Source organism: Triticum urartu, chromosome 4A, assembly GCF_056163025.1.
Source record: "Triticum urartu cultivar PI428250 chromosome 4A, HENAU_Tu73, whole genome shotgun sequence".
In the NCBI taxonomy this organism is placed as follows: domain Eukaryota; kingdom Viridiplantae; phylum Streptophyta; class Magnoliopsida; order Poales; family Poaceae; genus Triticum; species Triticum urartu.
In genome coordinates this window covers 594997302-595017537 of record NC_141876.1, presented here as the reverse complement: position 1 = coordinate 595017537, position 20236 = coordinate 594997302, and the positions used below count along the sequence as shown (strand labels likewise).

General features: G+C 46.1%; 2 protein-coding genes across 2 annotated transcripts; one reads left to right on the top strand and one right to left on the bottom strand.

Annotated features, from left to right (window-relative positions):
* The first annotated feature begins 1726 nt into the window (after positions 1 to 1726).
* LOC125553090 (PRLI-interacting factor) lies at positions 1727 to 4735 on the top strand. Its single transcript, XM_048716848.2, has 2 exons — positions 1727 to 2568; positions 3687 to 4735. Exons 1-2 carry the CDS (start codon positions 1864 to 1866, stop codon positions 4593 to 4595), a joined length of 1614 nt encoding a protein of 537 aa, XP_048572805.2. The 5' UTR covers positions 1727 to 1863; the 3' UTR covers positions 4596 to 4735.
* A 49-nt stretch (positions 4736 to 4784) lies between these two features.
* LOC125553089 (DPP6 N-terminal domain-like protein) lies at positions 4785 to 7312 on the bottom strand. The gene has a single exon (XM_048716847.2). The coding sequence runs from the start codon at positions 7150 to 7152 to the stop codon at positions 5044 to 5046; it is 2109 nt and encodes a 702-aa protein (XP_048572804.1). The 5' UTR covers positions 7153 to 7312; the 3' UTR covers positions 4785 to 5043.
* Between the last annotated feature and the right edge of the window lie 12924 nt (positions 7313 to 20236).

Below are 20236 nucleotides of genomic sequence, written 5' to 3'. Positions count from 1 at the left end.
ATGGGCCTTAGTGGAGAAAGAGAAGGGCAACCAGGGTGGGCCGCGCGCCTCCTCCCCCTGGTCCGAATTGGACTAGGAGAGGGGGGGCGGCGCCCCCTTTCCTTCTCCTTCCCCACTTCCTTCCCCCTCCTAGTAGGAGTCCTACTCCTACTAGGAGGAGGACTCCTCCTTGGCGCGCCTATAGGGCCGGCCGGCCTCCTCCCCTTGCTCCTTTATATACGGAGGCAGGGGGCACCCCTAGACACACAAGTTGATCCACGTGATCATATTCTTAGCCGTGTGCGGTGCCCCCTTCCACCATAGTCCTCGATAATATTGTAGCGGTGCTTAGGCGAAGCCCTGCGACAGTAGAACATCAAGATCGTCACCACGCCGTCGTGCTGACGGAACTCTTTCCTGACACTTTGCTGGATCGGAGTCCGGGGATCGTCATCGAGCTGAACGTGTGCTAGAACTCGGAGGTGCCGTAGTTTCGGTGCTTGATCGGTCGGGCCGTGGAGACGTACGACTACATCAACCAAGTTAACGCTTCCGTTGTCGATCTACAAGGGTACGTAGATCACACTCTCCCCCTCTCGTTGCTATACATCACCATGATCTTGCGTGTGAGTAGGAATTTTTTTGAAATTACTACGAAACCCAACAGAAAGCCACTCTTGCAAGCATCAAGGCACACTGTATAGTTTGGTAAACTTCATTGCCTCATGAAGCAACACGTAGAAGTTGATCTAGGGTTGCTCCTCCTGATCTCATTCACATAATTCCGGAGGTGGTTGTATTGCCCTTCTTCATCACCATGAATTATTTTCATGGTCAGCAATCTTGCCCTCCCTCTATAATTTTCATCCTTCCAGGTGTCATCATGTGCCATTCTTTCTGAGTAATCATTGAAAAGTTCATGAGGTTCATGTCCTAGTCTGCCCGCCCTCAATCTCTCGAAATATCTATGCGCCAAGGAAAGGATTTGTGAATGTCTTAACCTTTGCACTTGTTGCTACGAGTGTGCCCATCCACATACCCTTTTGATTGTGAAAGCCTTTTTACTATTATTGAAGAAGCCCACAAGTGCAATCCGCATCACACTTTGCTTTCAATCTTAGCCGCATTATATTCATCTACATGATCTCTTTCCAAGCATGTTTGATCAGGTTTATGCTCATTTGCACCATCTTTTCCTCAAGCCTTTTTCCGTGAGGTCTACATTATGTGCATCGAGGCCATCATCCCCATAAACCTATTTCATCGTCAATGCCAACAAGGAGCGCATTTTGAAGTCCGAGTGACCATAATGTGCTTGGAGGACAGCTTCCGTGGCCAGCAGTATATTTTTCTCCTTTTCACTATCCTTTCCTTTTCGCGGCCTCTGTAGTGTTTTTCCTGTTGGTAACCTCTGTTCTGCTTACCCGGTAAAAAAAAAACCCTGTGGTCTGCTAAAAACAGGCAAATCCCTCTGCTAAGCGCACGGCACGGGAAAGCACGCACAGAGCCACTCCACTCCCATCTCCAGCCGGTCCCGCCGCCACACAAGGCCAGCCACGCCTCCGCTCGGCGCGAGGCAACACCCACAGCCACAGGGCCATCCATCCATCGGCCGCAGCGGATCCGCGCCGCACCGCCGGAGTAGTAGGTTCGTGTTCATTCCGAGGCGCCGGCCCCAGTCCAGCCCGGCCCATCTCATCCCATCCCATCGGCCCCGCCGCACCGCAGCAATTATTCTCCTCCGCTACCTCCGCGGTGGCCACCACACCACACTTGCCTTGCCTTGCTCCCCCACCTCCATACCGATCTCACCCCCAATGGTGGCCACGCCCTCACTCTCCCCCCAGCCCTAGATCCCCCGCGCCGCATCCCATTCGTTTGCGCATGGCGGAGCACGCCGCCCGCCACCTCCGCCGCCGCGGCCCCGTCGCCGGCTGGTGCTGCTCCTTCGCCGGCGTCCCGCCCAGCCCCGACCACCGCCTCCCCCACCGCACCCTCTCCCACGCCGCCGCGCCGCAAGGACCAGCAGCAGGATCTGTGTGCACCGGCGGCGAGGGCCCGCGGAAGCAGCTGCCGCCGAAATCCCCCTCCTCCTTCCACGGCTCGCCCTCCTCCAAGCTGGCGGGCCTCATCGACTACCCGCGCCGGATCCTCTCCCCGGGCCGCGTCTCCCCCATCGACCCCGACGCCCACCCGCCCATCCCGACCCCCACCCCCACCGACCAGCCCTACCCACAGCCGCAACCACACAACCCGGAGCCGCAGCAGCCGATGGCCCCGTTCGTCGCGGTGCGGGAGGAGGAGGAGGAGGGCCAGGGGGACGGGCTGGATCTGAGGCTCTGCCTCCGGGGCAGGGACGGCGGCTGCGTCGTCGTCATGGACCTCGACTCCGCCGTGCTCTGCGGGAGCAGCGCCTTCTTCGCCGCCATGGCGCCCGAGCCCAACGCCGCCGCCGGGGCCAGGAGGATCGAGGTCGACGGGGTCGACAACGTCGCCGCCTTCAGGGACGCCGTCGAGCTCATGTTCCAGGCCGACGCGCCGCGCTGGCTCGCCAGGGCCGGCGTCTCGCGGGCCATCGCCGTCCTCGAGGTGAGAATGAGATGCGCATCCTTTCCTACTATTTGCTGTACAGTTCAGTTCTGATAGGTATACCGTGGTGGCCGTGTGGTTGCACAGATGGTGTTTGTGCGAGGGTGACAGCACGTTGCAGGTTTAGTACAGTGCAAATTTATTGGCCTCCTTGAAGTTTTATGAGCTTGATGATTGATGGTCATGTTTAACTACTCTATTAGTAACTATACTAGATAGATGCACATGTTATTGGATTTTAGCCTGTCGTAACGGTGGAAACTGAACCTCGCTTTCTGCGTCGAAATCACCGGAATTGCATCGATATTACGTCATACGCGGTTCGTGCGAAGCCACATTTGTTATGCTTGGAGTTATACCGACAATTTTGCTGGTGCAAGCCATACAACTTCTTTGGGATTATAGTGCCCATAAAGCATAGACCAGTATGTCTTATTGAGAAATACAAGTGCCACCTTAAGGCCATGGGCGCAAGTTAGCTGTGCAGGCGCTTCAGTTGTCGCGTGGTGACCGTACAACGCCAAACAAATGTATCCAGATAAGCTAGGTTTGGACAGATGGGAGTGTGAAACCAACCAACAAGTAATTCATAGTTAGCTAGTGCTTTCACTTCTTGGCTAGTGAATTAAATGGAAGAATTGATTCTTCTACATGGAACATTGTCTACCTAATCAGCCATTATCGTGGTCCTATCTATTCAGTGTAATTATGGGAGGACAAATCAATAATATGTGTGTGCGGGTAGTGTGGTCATGGATCTGAAGTCAGCCCATTGATAGTAGTATGACAGCACGACAACATAAAGGCTCTGATCAAGATGGAAACATCAGCAGAGTTAATTTTGGTGGTACTGAAATTGGTACAGAATGGTTGCAGCATATATTATGATGACAAATTATGTTAACTTTGGACAAATTGCCTTTATTCCATGACACATTGGTTGGTCTTTTAATTATTCTGCATGCTGTTTATATTGAACCTCTTGTAACACACTATTGCCCAGTGTTCTCCATTTTTACATAGTGATACCAATTACGGATTGGGTCTGCAGTTGTAGCACAGTTTTGGTAGCTTCTCACAACGGGTCTGATAAATGTTTTTTTAAATTTGAATTACAGGTGGCTTCCTCGATTATGTTTGACAAAGGAATCAGATCATGTTTGGAGTACATTGAAGCAGTTCCGTGGAATGAGAATGAGGAAGAGAAGCTAAAGCACCTCTTTGCTAGATGCACTTTCGATGAAGCGTTATCAAAAGATGTACTGGCAAGATTGCAAACACAACCGTCTAGCAGCTCGGAAGACCTGACCGGTCAGCTCATCCAATCTGTCACCAGCAGCACAAACAACAGTGCAAGAAAAGATATGCAGTCTTTGATCAATGGTCTTCTAAGCAAAAGCTCAGTGTATCAAAAGGATTTGTCCGGATTAAACAAAAGGAGCCTCTACCAGATTTGCTGTTCGTGTCTTAACTTGCTGGTAGAACTTTTTAAGGAAGACTTGGATCCGAAATGCGGCACAGGCCAGGCACTGAAAATTAGGCACAATAAACCCATGATTGAGAGAGTGAGCAAGCAAAGTGAGAACCTCAGCTGGCTATTTGAGATCCTGGTCAACAATGATATGGCAGAGAATTTCGTCGTGCTGTGGGCCGGGCAAGACGATCTCATCAGGATGCACGAGCAAGCGTCACCGATGTTCAGGTACGAGCTGAGCCGGATATCAGCGGGCGTGTTCATCGCGCTCGGGCAAGGGAAAGTGCAGTGCCCCAGCGATCTGAGGAGCCAACTGTTCCGGGGATGGTTCATGCCGATGTTAACCGATTTCGGCTGGCTTCAAAGGTGCTCCAAAGGGCTGGATGTGAGAGCGCTGGAGGATAGCCTGGGGCAAGCCCTTCTCACCCTCCCACTCCGGGAGCAGCAGAGCCTATTCGAGGAGTGGTTCCAGTGCTTCGCGTCTAGGGGTGCGGAATGCCCGAACCTTAGCCGAGCCTTCCAGGTATGGTGGCGAAGGTCATTTGCTAGATAGATCGTCGGTAGAGCCCCTGGAGCAGCAGAAGCCTATGAGATATTGCTTGGTCCGCGTGAGTTATATCGGTGTTTGTAGTGTGTGTATGATTGTAAGATAAGATGAATTCTTGTTAGCCTGTAGAGTTGAATTTTTGTTTATGATCTTGCCTCTGTTCTTCCCAGTGTATGCGCTACTTGACAGTCAGAGTCAGCAATAGAATTGTTGTAGAATTGCTTCAAACCACAGTTCTCTTGCTACAAATTAACAAGTGGACATAGCATCATATAGTACATACATATCCCAATGGCAATTTGGTTCATATTTGCCTGAACATGGCCTCACTTTTCATGGCCTTATTCCTGACCAAATACAGGCACAGTAGTTATTAAGCAGAATGCAGGCAGGGCAAACATATATATACAGCACAGACATGCTCTCCTTGGTATCATCAGGACACAGCTTCCTTCTAGCAGCCGATCTTGTTGCTACCATGGGCATAGCGAAGGGCAACACTTGCAGGCTGGGCATCATCCTCTATGCTGAGCCAGTGGCAGTCCTGGAATGCGCAGCTCCCGGAGGCTCGCAGCGTCTCGCCGACGTCCCGGGGCTCGAGGAAGTGCGGCGTCCACGACGGCGTGCCGTCCTCAAACGAGTTGTGCGTGAGCCGCTGGAGCCCCGAGCCGTCGATGTTGATGGTGAAGATCTCGCCGTAGGGCTGGTAGTGGTGCGGGTTCGAAATGGGCTCCGCGGACACGGCGGCGAGGTCTGAGGTGAACACCATGCTCTTGGAGTCCGGGCTGAACCAGGGGTGGTTCGTCCTGCCGCCGTCGGCGCTGTGCACCACCCGCCGCAGCCCGGTGCCGTTCGGGTGCACCATGTGGATGGCGAAGCTGCCGCCCCCCGGGTTGTGCCGGTCGGAGGCGAAGGCGATCCACTCGCCGTCCGGCGACCAGTTGCACATGGTGTCGGTCCATGGGCCGTCCGTCAGGCGCCGGATGCCGCCGGCCTCGCCGTCCTCCGCGTCCATGATGTAGAGGTTCTTGTGCCCGGACCTCCCCGACCGGAACACCAGCCACTTGCCGTCCGGCGACGGGGACGGGAACGCGTTGTTCTCGCCTCCGATTGTGAGCTTCTTGATGGAAACCTGAGAGATGCTGCCGTCGCCGCCGTGCTCATCGCCGAGGGACACGGCCACCACGTCCACCTCCGTGCTCTCGCTCGCGAAGTCCGGCCCGATGCTGGTGTAGATCACCCCTTTCCTCTTCCAGTCCCACGACGTGGGGAACGCGTTCCCGGAGAGGATCTTACGGCGACCACCGGAGCCGTCGGAATTCACCACGTACAGCCCCGGCAGCCCGACGAAGGCGATCCTCTTGCCGTCCGGCGAGAAGGAAGGGTACGACCCGTCGATCCTGAACAGCGATTCCGACGCCGGGCTCTTGAGGCTCTCCAGCAGCAGCGGCGAGTCCCCGTTCCCGCTGCCCCGGCACCGGTGGTACCCGACGCGCGCGCCGTCCGGCGAGACGAACGGGTTGAAGTGGTGCGCGCGCGGCGCCACGGGCCTGGTCACCTCGAAGTAGGCGGCGTTCTCGGCGCCGGCGTTCAGGTCGAGCACCTCGATGTGCCGGTAGTCCGAGCCGGGCCGCCTGGTGGCCACCGCGACGAGCCCCGGCGCCCCGGGCGACGCGGCGGGCGTGAAGGCGTGGAACCCCGGCGGGGTGATCCGCTCCACGGACGAGGCCGCCGCCAGGAGCCCGTCATCGGAGACCTCGACCTTGGCGCGGTACACGCCGTACCAGCCGTCGCTGTCCCGGCGGTGGAAGAAGAGCGTGGCGTCGTCGGCCCAGCAGGGCCAGCCGCCGTCTTTGACGAGCAGCGTGCGCCGGGAGCCGTCGTCGGTCCGGAAGACGTAGACGTCGGTGCGGAGGTCCTGCACCTCGCCGGCCCAGCCTGCCTCGCCGGGGGAGGCGGCGGCGGTCCAGTCCCCGGAGGGCGAGACGGCGGGGCTGAAGTCGGCGAGGCCGGGCGGGGTGAGCCGGGTGGCCCGGCCGGAGGGGAGGTGGGTGGCGTAGACGGCCGCCCAGCTCCGGCGCGGGGCGGCCGCGGGGACGGCGGTGGAGACGTAGACGAGGCGGGAGCCGTCGCGGGTGAGGGCCGGGCGGTCCCGCAGCGCGACGGGGTCCCAGGGCAGCAGCGGCGTCGGGGCCGCAGGCGGAGAGGAGTCCCCATCGCCGACCTCGAGCGCCTCGCGGCGGGATGAGGAGGGAGGGGCGGGGGAGAGGTAGATGTTGAGGGAGCCGTTGCGCTCGGAGACGAAGAGCAGCGCGTCGGAGGAGGGCGCGAAGTTGCCGTTGTAGTTGACGGAGGCGCCGTCGGTGAGGCGGAGCTCTGTCGAAGGGGAGGCGGGGAGGGAGAGGGAGGGGGCGAGCGGGAGGGCGTAGATGTCGAAGGCGTAGCGGCTGCGGCCGAGCGTGGTGAAGACGATGGTGCCGGCCGCGGCGGAGGAGAGCGCGGGCGCGGCGGCTAGCAGGAGTAGGAGGAGGGCGGCGAGGTGGAGGTCGGCGCGGCGAGCCATGGCGGGCGATTACTCGCCGGTGCTGCGTGCGTGCGGGGAAAGGGGAGTGGATAAACCCGGCGGATTTTACAGCGGGAAATAATAGAAGAAAATTGGGTTTGGTCGTGTGGCTGCGTGAGCATCAGATCCACATCCACTTCCAGAAGTGTCGCCGCTGTGGCTGACGGCGTGATGAAGCAGACGTGCTATGCTGTCTGGGGTGGGCAGCGCGATCTGATGATCCCGACATTTTCTTTTTTCTGGCTGAGCCTGAGGATAATTTTCACCGGGAGAAGATAGCGACCCAACGTAGATATTTCTGGAGCAAAATTGTCGAGCGCGATTATTCAAGACAAACCAATTTTCTTTTAAAAAAACTTTCGATCTATTCATCGAACATAATGATAGTATAAATAACAGTAGTACTAGAAGTAATGTAAATTACATCGAGACTCGTAGACCACCCAACTACGAGCTCCCTCTCTAGCAGCTTTGCTCCTTTTCATCCAGGAGCGGCCGTAGCAGCGGAGAAAGAGAGAGCAGGGCAGAAGGAGAGGCTTTGCTCTTCCATAGTGATTCCTTCCGAGCTGCCTCACATTCCTTACCCGGAGTAATATATTCCCATGTCGTCGTTTGATTCGTTCTCAGCGGTTGCTTGTTGCATTTTGCGTCTCCCTCAATCTCCCCGTGTATTTTTTTTTGAAACATCTCCCCGTGTATTTCTAAAGATCCGGTGGGATACCATTTCTAGTTCCATTGCTCTTTTGTGTCCCAATCTTAGGTCATTGTCGAAGAGTCAGACTTTTATTATGGGTCGGATGTACCATGGCGTCTGGATTCGTGTCCTCCGGGAGCTACGTTCTTTGTGCTCTGTCGCCCCATTGGAGTGGAGATGTCAAGCTGCTCATGTTATAGTTGTTTTGGTTTACGTATATGATTCTTGTGTGAGATGTTGATCCTGCACCAAGGAACACAATACCTTGTTCTTGAATTTCCTATGGTTGGTAGATTTCTTCACTGTAGGTTCCTGTATTGATATGACTAGCGAGCTGCTTATCTTTGCCCTGGTCCATGTTTGAATGATCTCCTGAATATTCCTGCTCAGAAAGAAAACTCTCGAGAGCAAATATTAGACTTGAGCAAGTTTTCAGGAAATATTTCTACTTGAATTAGTTCTATAAATGTATGTGCTCCTACGTGCAATCTCATTCAATTAGTCTGCTGCCAAGCCATTTTGGCTCATATTTTCGGGAAAATCCTTTTAATCTGTGCATCTACATTCATGAAATCATCTACTCCTTCCGTTTCCAAATATAAGTCTTTTTAGAAATTTCAACAAGTGACTACATACAAAGCAAAATAAAGGAATCTACACTTTAAAATATGTCTACATGCATCTGTATGTTGTAGTCTATTTAAAATGTCTAAAAAGACTTATATTTAGGAACAGAGGTAGTACTTAAGTCTGCATATACATAACCTCACTGACCATGGTTACTTCTCTTGTCTCATAATTTAGCAGATTAGAAAACTAGTCTTCATCAGTGGACCATGTACAAAATCTCACTGACCAATTCATTCTTTTTAGAAAACCTAGGAAAAACCAAACATGTATCCACGGGTGTGCGCCAGCACGAGACACGTGGCAGCGCTGTCCGCTGGGTACGCCCCCAAAGGGGTACCTGCTCAGTAGTTGCTCTCACGGATTCTTTTTTGTGAATGTGTGCTTGGAAGATTTAGTTGGCGAATGCTCGATCCCTAGATGTATCTACATTTTTTACTAGAAAAAAAAACATCTTACAAAAAAGAGCCACACAAAAACTATCTACAAAGGCCCTGTGGCAGTAAGAGCCCCAGGCAGGCAAAAGCCCGTTCTAGTTCCAGTCCTAAAGCCCGAAATGCATGCCCATACTAAAGGCAGGAGCACTGGCGAGGGAGCACTCCATTTTGTGGTGTGTGCTAGCTCGCTACGCCCCTAACATTGTTAAAAGTACCAATAATAAAGCAGAGTGTGTTTTAGTCTAAACAATGCTAATTAATATGGCATTGCAAAAAAATAAAATGAAATCGTTGGTAAAGCTGTCTATCCTTGGATGTTTATCTTTCTCTACAACGGGTCATCTATCCATTCAAAAGCAATCTAATGATCCTCACAAAAAAAAAGCAATCTAATGAGCTCATCTTCTTGATGCTCCATTTTGAGCCAATACAATCCACCATTTATCGGAAAAAAAATCCACACACAAAAATATTACATAGTCCTTTTATTGTAGAATCAGAAATTCAAGAGGTAACAAATTACTTTGGATTTATTCGTGGACATGTGTTTTATAGACTGTGCGGTGCATACTCTGGACATCACCCAATAGGTTGAATCAATGAGCACTGTGTCTTAACATAAGCGGGTCATTACAAATCTGCAATCTTCCCACGCACATACACAAAAGTACATATGAATTTCATATTAATGTTTCTGTAGGTCTGACCAGCAATCATTAGCTTATTCACCTGTGTGTTGGCCTTGAATTCATGAATCCAATGGAGATGGTGGTTCTCCACCACGGTTTCACACACCAACTATTTACCTCTTTTCAATAATTTGGCAACTTGTCAAAAACCAGGTGAGTGCAAAGTCTGCACGGGGTGCCAGCTGAGGGTGAAGCCAAGAACATGGAGATAAATTTGACCATGGAAGAACTAGTAAACCACCAATGCAACAGTTTCTGGACATTTTTTTTTCATATTCTTGATTTTTTTATTTGGTGCTTACATAATTATCCCTTTTCTTTACTTACACAAAATAGGCAAGAATGCATTCAAGAAACCTCGATCAACTTTGTAGCTCTTTGGCATGATATTTAGGAAAACTGTAATAGATGCAAACACCATTATATATATAGGGTCGCGCTATTCGTCACCCTAGGTGAGGAATAGTTATTCTTCACCCCCCTCTCTTTTTACCACCAATGCACCATAATTTTACGTTCTGTAAGTTTTGTCTTATTTCCGACTCAAAAAGGGACCGTAAGAAAATATATAATCGCCGTAAAAAATATTTTATGTTATGTAAAATTACAAACGTAAAAATATAGTCTAAAATACACATAAACTGCAAATTTTCTTGTCTTACAACCTATATTTTTATTTTCTTATGTCAAATTTTACGTAGTGAATCAATAGGAATGTAACTATTTGAATTCGAAACATAATTTAATTATGAAATGATCGTAACATTACCTCGGGTGAAGAATAGCTTATTCTGCACCCTGGATCGCGCTATTCGTCACCCTAGGTGAGGAATAGTTATTCTTCACCCTCTCTCTCTCTCTCTATATATATATATATAGTTATCAAAGTGGTACAAAATTAATTTGTGAACACCTATGATTTTTCCATTTTATCTCTCTCGGATCTAGATTTTCTTTGTTTAACAAATAAATATATATTTCAAATTTAGTGAAATTGCACTTACCAAAACCAATGTTAAAATTATATAATAAAATATCATATCATAATATTTAGTTGTATCGTTACATGGTTCCTAAACTGAATGGAAAACTGTATTATTGAGATCGTGTCAAACATGTAAGCTATGTTTACAAATAAGCCAAAATGTTTAGTCTAAATAAATGTCCAGGTCCCTTGCAATAAGAATAAAAATAAATGTCTAGGCAAGATAGCTCCGCAACAAGGTCCAATCAAGGGAAAAAATTTGATTTGCATCATTCACGCACAACATTAAAAGATACACTTTTCCTAATTTTTGGCCGTCTATTTTTTAGTTTGTTTCAAGTCCTTTTGTAGCCATCTAATTCGCAACAATCTCAGCATTTGGTATTCAGCTCAATCTGTTTTTGTGTGGCGTCCGTGAGTTCAGCGCTTTTGAGTGATTGATTTTGTTTTTCGTTTTGCGGGTCACCCATTTGAATTTTTCTGCCCTTCGACCCATGTGAGGTGGGTTTTTGATTTTTTTTTTTCGAATTTTCAGTCGGCGGTTTGGTGACCCTTTCTTTGTCTGTTGCTTAGCCGAGGAGGGGACTGGAAGACGAGTGGAGCAAGTGGCATCTCGCCGATGAATCAACAGGGGTTTATGGCCATAGGCCATGGCATGTGGCGAGCTGCCGACGGGAAGTGGCGGTAGGAGGAGGGGGGGGGGAGCGTTCTAACCGGCAATGATGGGAGGTCGGAGGGAGGGCGATATAGTGACAGTAGGAGGGGGGTGGGGCGTTCTGTCTGGCAATGACGGGAGGTCAGAGGGAGGACGTTATGGACATGAGTTCGGCGGAGCTCTCCCGTCGGCTTGCCATCAACTAGCAACCGTCGGGGGTGGGGGGGGGGGGGGGGGTGGCAGCGCTCGTCGTCACGGGGCTGGTGCAGTATTGGGTGATTTTCTACCTCGACGCCTCCTCTGTTTAAGCTGTGGTTCAACATCTATTTTTCCTTGCTGTTTTTTTGTGTGCCTATCCGCACATGATTTGAGGTGGCTTGGTCATGGTTTGCTGATCTCAAATCAATTCTGTAAGCTTGCTATCCGATTTGATTTTTTTTTTGTGTTCAATGCACCCATGTGGGTGATGTTTTATCTGTTATTTTGTTTTTAGAGGAGGAAGTGGGGCGAATTGAGCCTTATATTTTCACACATGTATCTGCATCAGGCAGTAGAAGTGCTTTCTACTTTTATCACTGAGTGTGATTTTACTAGGTTGTGGAGTTTGTGCAATGCTAATTCGTCCGGCCATGGTCGATAGAATTTGCTTGTGTGATGTGCTGGTATTGGGTCATACGATGCTATAAACGTTCTGGAAATGGTCCCGGGGTATTGTTAATTTCACATTTAGTGTTGTAATTAGCTATATGGCACTATTTCTAAAGCATTTTAATATTTTTCACTATAAAAGCATGAGAGAGGAAGGATAGGTGGCATAAGTTATGAAAAGCTAAATTACTTTTTACCTTGTTCCTTATTTTCTCCCCTTTCAGTTATCGTAGGTAGTTCCCTTACTGTTTGTTTTCGCTTCTTTTTTGGCCAAAATACTGCCGATTCCTTCAAGCTCCCCCTTTTTCCTGCCGTTGTGCTCCTGACACTTTTTGCGGTTGTGCTTTCTACTTTTGTCACTGAGTGTGATTTTTGTAGCCCCCCTTTTGTGCGGTCGTGCTCCGGACTCTAGTGTCAAGCATGTTGATGCATTATAGCAATGTAATAAATTACTGGTCCTGATGGTTGTGTCTCAGATCAGTAGAATTGGTGTTGTTTTGTTTTCTCTTTGTTTTCTGTTACTCCTTCTGATCCATAATAAGTGTCATGGTTTTAGTTCAAATATGAATTAAAAATAATCTCGATTTTTGTTTATGAATATAAATAAAATAACATGAATTTTCAAAAAGTATTAATGAATTTTTAAAAATGTTTGCAGATTTTAAAAACTGTTATGATTTTTTAAATAGTTCATGATTTGGAAAACATGTTCACAATTTTTTCAAATTTCACGGATTTAGGCAAAAGTATATAAATTTGAAAATATGTTAAATAATTTGCAAAAAAATGATAGAAAGTTTTGTAAAAGAGTTCATGTTAAAAAAACAGACAAGAAAAACCAAAAAATGAAAAACATAAATCAAAACAAACCTTATAGGAAGCCTGCCCGAAAACAAAAGAAAGCACACAGATAAACCAGACCGAAGAGCGACGAACCTTCTTGAACAGGTGAGAAAAAAAAGTCCTATATGGGCGAGCCCACGTAGGAACTATGGAATGAGGCTATCAAAGCTATGTACCAAATAGCTACTATTTGGCACATAAGCAGAAAATAAGAAGAGCTCCTGTTGGGCGCTTTAAGCGCCCTAACAATTATCTGCTGCTCACGTGCGATGCCTAACAGGATTGTGGCCGTAGCGATCGCGGTAGTTGCTCGCTTTGATTGGTCGTCCATCATCCCCTCTATCGGTCAACCAATTTACCTTGACCGTTGAACCCTTTTTTTTTGAAAAATGGAAAAGTTCAAAGAAAAAAGTTTAATTTTTTTAGAAAGGTTACCAAATTTTAACAAATTCAAAGTTTAAAAAATTCACTAAAAAATCTAGCAAAACCTAAAAAGTTCATAGATTATGAAAAGTTCATGAAATTTGAATTTTTTTAGCAAAAACTGAAGAAGGTCCTGAAATTCAGAAAAAAAATCGATAGCTGAAAAAGTTTACAAATTGGAGAAGGTTTTAGAATTTTAAAAAAGTTCAAAATTTGGAAAAAGTTCATAAACTGAAAATGCACTAAAAAAGTTAGGAAAGCCGAAAATTCATGGATCTAACAAAAGTTCATGAAATTTAAAAATGTTCACTAATAAAGTTAGCAAAAAATGAAAATGTTCGTGCGTTTGATAAAAGTTCACTAAAAATAGTCAGCGAATAATTGAAGAAGTCCACAGATTTGAAATAAAATAACTAAATTTCAAAATAAAATAAAAATGCGAGGTTGAAAAAAGTTCACAATTTGAGAAACATTCATGAATTCGAAACAAAAAAAATCAAAAATTAAATTGTTCACACATTTCAAGAAAAATAAATGACAAAGCCAAATAAAACAGAACGGAAAATCAGTAAAGAAAAAATCAAAAGGAAAAAGAAAAAAACTGGCCGCTATGTGCCTTTTTTTTGAGAATCCGATACCTGCCTTACATGGGACGCATAACAAAGAAAGAAAAAAGAAGTATGCACAACATGCAAACTTTCCTGGTTGGTTATTGTAGGTGGGCCTAAACCTGAGGTTTCAAATCTTATGTTGTACACACTAATGTTTTGAACTTTAAAAGAAAAAGTAAATGGGCCACGGGCTTAGGGCGGAGGGGTGTGTACACCGGGTTGGTGAATAACCTGCGTGGTGCGGAATAGGATCGGGGCCCGAAAAGATTTTCCTATATGACGCTACAGGCACCATACATAAGGACTCATGAATCATCAAACACAATTATTCATGTAAAAAAATTCAATAAGAAAAGCGTTCACAAATTTGGAAAATATTCATCAATTTGAAAAAGTACATGAACTTCCAAAAAGTGATCAGAATTTGTTTTTTTTGTTGGATTAAAAAATATTCATCAATTTCAACATAGTTCATGGATTTGAATTTTTTTTAAAAAGTTCATGAAGTTTCTAGAAGTTCACAGATTTAGAAAATGGACATTAATTGGAAAACAAGTTCAGGAATTTACACGAAATGTTCGAAAAATTATGAGAGAGTTCATCTTCAAAAAACGAGAAAATATAAAAATAAGAAGTAAAAACCCCGAAAACCTTACAGGAAACCTGCTTGTAAAGAAAAGAAAGCACACAGAGAAACCATTCCAGAAAACTAAAGAACCTTGTAGAACCGGTGAAATAAAAGTCCTATATGGGCCAGCCCACATAGGAACCACGGGATGAGGCCATGAGAGCTATATGCCAAATAGCTACTCTTTGGTGAAAACCTAAAAAAAAGCTACTCTTTTGCGCATGGCCCTAAAAAAATCTATTCTTTGGCGCATAAGCAGCAAATAAGATTTACCTACATGACACTACCGAGGCCATACGAAGGACTCATGAATCGTCGAGTACAATCATTCACATCAAAGTAGATTTTTGTAAACCCTAGTTATCGTCACCAGAGCTCTCCCCCACGTCACCGAATCGCAACCCCTCCCCCCTCTTCCCCGTCCGACGGCCTCATTGGCGGCACGAGGAGTGGAGACCCATCTATTTGTTTCTTTTTTCTTCTTAGGTTTTTGTTTCGCCAACAACATTGATGAGGTGGTGGCGACAATGAAATGTTGAAACAAAGTCCGGCCTCTCTCTACCTCAACGACGTCCAATATGAGATGTGTGAATCCGTCCTGGAGCCAACGTGGCCGGTGTGAAAGATGCCGAGCTGGCCATGCGACATGGCCGGTGTGAAAGATGAGATGCCATGGAGCTGTGCAATTCAACAACGTTGTGTGAAGCGACATGGTATTGCAGGAGTATTAGCCAAGGGCGTGTTTGGTTGCAGTTTGCTACAGTACCCCCATTGCATGTCCATCTCTAGCCAGCCTAGTTCTTCATATGCAGCAGATGCAACCTGTTTGGTTGCCTGCATTGGATGAAGGGGCACTTACCCCCCTGCTGTTTGGTTGCCGTTTTTGTGCTTAGGGTGTGAGCAGATGCAAACTTCAGCTATTTGGTTGCAAACAACGTTTGTGTTCTGCTTACCCCATTCAAATGTGGTGGCTTACCACCACATGATCAGCACAACATCAAGAACAACTGACAACAGATCAAAGAGGCAAGCACTGACAACAAACAAAACAAGCAACCAAATGAGATCAAATAAAGCAAGCACCAGAAATGACAACAAACTACTTAGATTAACAGCAAGGGCATCCTCCTTCCCTGCTCCACGCCAGGGTGCTACTCCTGGCCAAAATATTAACAAGTTCAGAACCAAGTACCATAAGTTCTAGCGACAGACCATAACAAGTTCAACGCTAACACCTTAGTTAACTACATTGCATGCTCAATGTCACCAACGCAGCTGTGCTTGCTGCAACGAAACCTGCACATGACCGAGGAGTCGTGGTTGTAGATTTGGACCTTCAAGGCGAGTCCTGAGATGCGCACAACGACGAGGTCGCCGGGGATGATCCGATGGCGGCGGCAGAAGTAGTTCCAGCCCTGGCCAAGCACCATGTGCCCCTGGAAGTTCTGGACCTGCACCCAAAACGCGCACCGCTTGTTCACCGATAGCTTGACCACACGCGGGTGCCGCTTGATGACCAGCCACTCGTTCATCACCTCCACGAACTTGCGAAGGATGACGAGCATGGCGAGGTCCTCGTTGTCCTTGATCTGCTGGTAGAAGCGCAGCGGCTCCCGGGCCCCCTCCTCGTGGCCGGTCCTCGGAGATCGTCCCTTAAACAAGGTAGGCTAGGTCCACCCTCTTGAGCCACCTGTTCGTGGGGATTAGATCGTCGACGCCTGCTACTTCTTGAGCTTGCGTTGGTTTTCACCTTGAAGAGGAAAGGGTGATGCAACAAAGTAGAGTAAGTATTTCCCCCAGTTTGAGAACTAAGGTATCAATCCAGTAGGAGACAACGCACAAGTCATCGAATACCTGCACAAACAAACAACAACTTGCACCCAACGCGATAAAGGGGTTGTCAATCCCTGCATGGTTACTTGCAAAAGTGAGATCTGATAGGGATAGATGAACGGTAAAGTAAATATTTTTGGTATTTTTCATTTATAGATCGGAAAGTAAAAGATTGCAAAGGAAGTAAAACAGAAACTAATATTGTAGATCGGAAACTTATATGATGGAAAATAGACCTAGGGGCCATAGGTTTCACTAGAGGCTTCTCTCAAGATAGAAAATATTATGATGGGTGAACAAATTACTGCCGAGCAACTGATTGAAAAGCGCAAGGTTATGATGATATCTAAGGCAATGATCATGAATATAGGCATCACGTCCGTGTCAAGTAGACCGACTCCTGCCTGCATCTACTACTATTACTCCACACGTCGACCTCTATCCAGCATGCATCTAGAGTATTAAGTTCATAAAGAACGGAGTAACACTTTAAGCAAGATGACATGATGTAGAGGAATTAACTCAAGAATATGATGAAAACCCCATCTTTTTATCCTCGATGATGATACGTCTCTAGCGTATCTATAATTTTTGATTGCTCCATGCTATATTATCTTCTGTTTTGGACATCGTTGGGCTTTATTACTCACTTTTATATCATTTTTGGGACTAACCTATTAAACGGAGGCCCAGCCCAGAATTGCTGTTTTTTTCCGCCTATTTCAGAGTTTCGCAGAAAAAGAATATCAAACGGAGTCCAAACGGAATGAAACCTTCAGGAACGTGATTTTCGGAACGAACATGATCTAGGAGACTTGGACCCTACGTCAAGCAACCAACAGGGAAGCCACGAGGTAGGGGGCACGCCTACCCCCCAGGCGCGCCCTCCACCCTCGTGGGCCCCCTATTGCTCCACCGACGTACTCCTTCCTCCTATATATACCTACGTGCCCCCAAACGATCAAAGCCGGAGCCAAAACCCTAATTCCACCACCGTAACTTTCTGTATCCACGAGATCCCATCTTGGGGCCTGTTTCGGAGCTCCGCCGGAGGGGGCATCGATCACGGAGGGCTTCTACATCAACACCATAGCCTCTCCGATGAAGTGTGAGTAGTTTACCTCAGACCTTCGGGTCCATAGTTATTAGCTAGATGGCTTCTTCTCTCTTTTTGGATCTCAATAAAATGTTCTCCCCCTCTCTCGTGGAGATCTATTCGATGTAATCTTCTTTTGCGGTGTGTTTGTTGAGACCGATGAATTGTGGGTTTATGATCAAGTTTATATATGAACAATATTTGGATCTTCTGTGAATTCTTTTATGTATGATTGGTTATCTTTGCAAGTCTCTTCGAATTATCAGTTTGGTTTGGCCTACTAGATTGATCTTTCTTGCAATGGGAGAATTGCTTAGCTTTGGGTTCAATCTTGCGGTGTCCTTTCCCAGTGACAGTAGGGGCAGCAAGGCACGTATTGTATTGTTGCCATCGAGGATAACAAGATGGGATTTTTATCATATTGCATGAATTTATCCCTCTACATCATGTCATCTTGCTTAAAGCGTTACTCTGTTCTTATGAACTTAATACTCTAGATGCATGCTGGATAGCGGTCGATGTGTGGAGTAATGGTAGTAGATGCAGGCAGGAGTCGGTCTACTTGTCTCAGACGTGATGCCTATATACATGATCATACCTAGATATTCTCATAACTATGCTCAATTCTGTCAATTGCTCAACAGTAATTTGTTTACCCGCCGTGAATACTTATGCTCTCGAGAGAAGCCACTAGTGAAACCTATGCCCCCCCGGGTCTATCTTCCATCATATTAATCTTCCAACACTTAGTTATTTTCATTGCCTTTTATTTTACTTTGCATCTTTATCATAAAAATACCAAAAATATTATCTTATCATATCTATCAGATCTCACTCTCTTAAGTGACCTTGTAGGGATTGACAACCCCTTATCGCGTTGGTTGCGAGGATTTATTTGTTTTGTGTAGGTGCGAGGGACTCGCGCGTAGCCTCCTACTGGATTGATACGTTGGTTCTCAAAAACTGAGGGAAATACTTACGCTACTTTGCTGCATCACCCTTTCCTCTTCAAGGGAAAACCAACGCAGTGCTCAAGAGGTAGCAAGAAGGATTTCTGGCGCCGTTGCCGGGGAGGTCTACGCAAAAGTCAACATACCAAGTACCCATCACAACCCTTATCTCCCGCATTACATTATTTGCCATTTGCCTCTCATTTTCCTCTCCCCACTTCACCCTTTCCATCTTATTCGCCCTCTCACTCTATCCTCCCCCTCTTTCCCTATTTGCCTCTTTTTTTGCCCGTTCCTCGTTTGCTTGTGTGTTGGATTGCTTGCTTGTCATGATAGCTCTTCCCCGATTTAGTGACCTTCACCTTAAAAGGTTAGAAGAAATTGAAAGCAACGTTAGGAGTTTTATGGTCTTACAATTTGAGCATAATAATTTCTTTAGAAACGAGCTTAAGGAAGAAAAAGGCTTTATGAGTTATATGAATAAAGAGCTCGATGATATGTCTAAAGAATTTGATGGTTTGAGATCCCAAATTGCTTGTCTTGAGAAGTTAATAGCTGAAATTTTGGATAAGCAGGCTACCTTAGTTAATAAGATGGCCGCTAAGCCGGAAAACAATGAAAATAAAGATGAAGATCTAAAAGTTATTGATGTGTCCCCTATTAAATCTTTGTTTTGCAATATGAATCTTGATAATGATGGGACTGAATATGATCCACCTTTACCTAGAAGGCGTTCCAAAAATTCGGAGTTTTTAGATCTTGATGCTAAATTTGATAAAAGTGGTATTGAACAGATCAAAACTCTAGATGTTAATGAACCTACTATTTTGGATTTCAAGGAATTTAATTATGATAGCTGCTATTTTGATAGATTGTATTTCCTTGTTGCAATCTGTGCTAAATTCTCCCCATGCCTATAGTCAAAATAAAGCTTTTACCAAACATATCGTTGATGCTTTGATGCAATCTTATGAAGAAAAACTTGAGTTGGAAGTTTCTATCCCAAGAAAACTTTATGATGAGTGGGAACCAACTATTAAAATTAAGATTAAAGATCATGGATGCTATGCTTTGTGTGATTTGGGTGCTAGTGTTTCCACGATTCCAAAGACTTTGTGTGATTTGTTAGGTTTTCGTGATTTTGATTATTGCTCTTTAAACTTGCACCTTGCGGATTCCACTATTAAGAAACCTATGGTAAGAATTAATGATGTTCTTATTGTTGAAAATAGGAACTATGTGCCCGTAGATTTTATTGTTCTTGACATAGATTGCAATCCTTCATGTCCTATTATTCTTGGTAGACCTTTCCTTAGAACGATTGGTGCAATTATTGATATGAAGGAAGGAAATATTAGGTTCCAATTTCCGTTAAGGAAAGGCATGGAACACTTCCCTAGAAAGAAAATTAAATTACCTTATGAATCTATTATGAGAGTTACTTATGGATTTCCTACCAAAGATGGCAATACCTAGATCTATCCTTGCTTTTTATGCCTAGCTAGGGGCGTTAAATGATAGCGCTTGTTGGGAGGCAACCCAATTTTATTTTTATTCCTTGCTTTTTGCTCCTGTTTAGTAATAAATATTTTATCTATCCTCTGTTTTGGTTGTGTTTTTTGTGTTTAATTAGTGTTTTTGCCAAGTAGAACCGTTGGGAAGACTTGGGGAAAGTCTTGTTAATCTTGCTGTAAAAAACACAAACTTTAGCGCTCACGAGAACTGCTGCCATTTTTATTTGGGAAGTACTATTTAGTTAATTATTTTTGTAGATGATTAATAGATAAGTTCCTCACGTCCAGAAATTTATTTTAGAATTTTTGGGCTTCCAGATCTTGCGCTAGCTACAGATTACTACAGACTGTTCTGTTTTCGACAGATTCTGTTTTTCGTGTGTTGTTTGCTTATTTTGATGAATCTATGGCTAGTAAAATAGTTTATAAACCATAGAGAAGTTGGAATATA

What these genes read in the sequence shown, in the direction of transcription:
- LOC125553089 (XM_048716847.2), bottom strand. Translation starts at nt 7,152, where the DNA reads ATGGCTCGCCGCGCCGACCTCCACCTCGCCGCCCTCCTCCTACTCCTG.
- LOC125553090 (XM_048716848.2), top strand. Translation starts at nt 1,864, where the DNA reads ATGGCGGAGCACGCCGCCCGCCACCTCCGCCGCCGCGGCCCCGTCGCC. An exon ending in GGGCCATCGCCGTCCTCGAG is followed by an intron (nt 2,569 to 3,686) that starts GTGAGAATGAGA and finishes TTTGAATTACAG; the next exon opens with GTGGCTTCCTCGATTATGTT.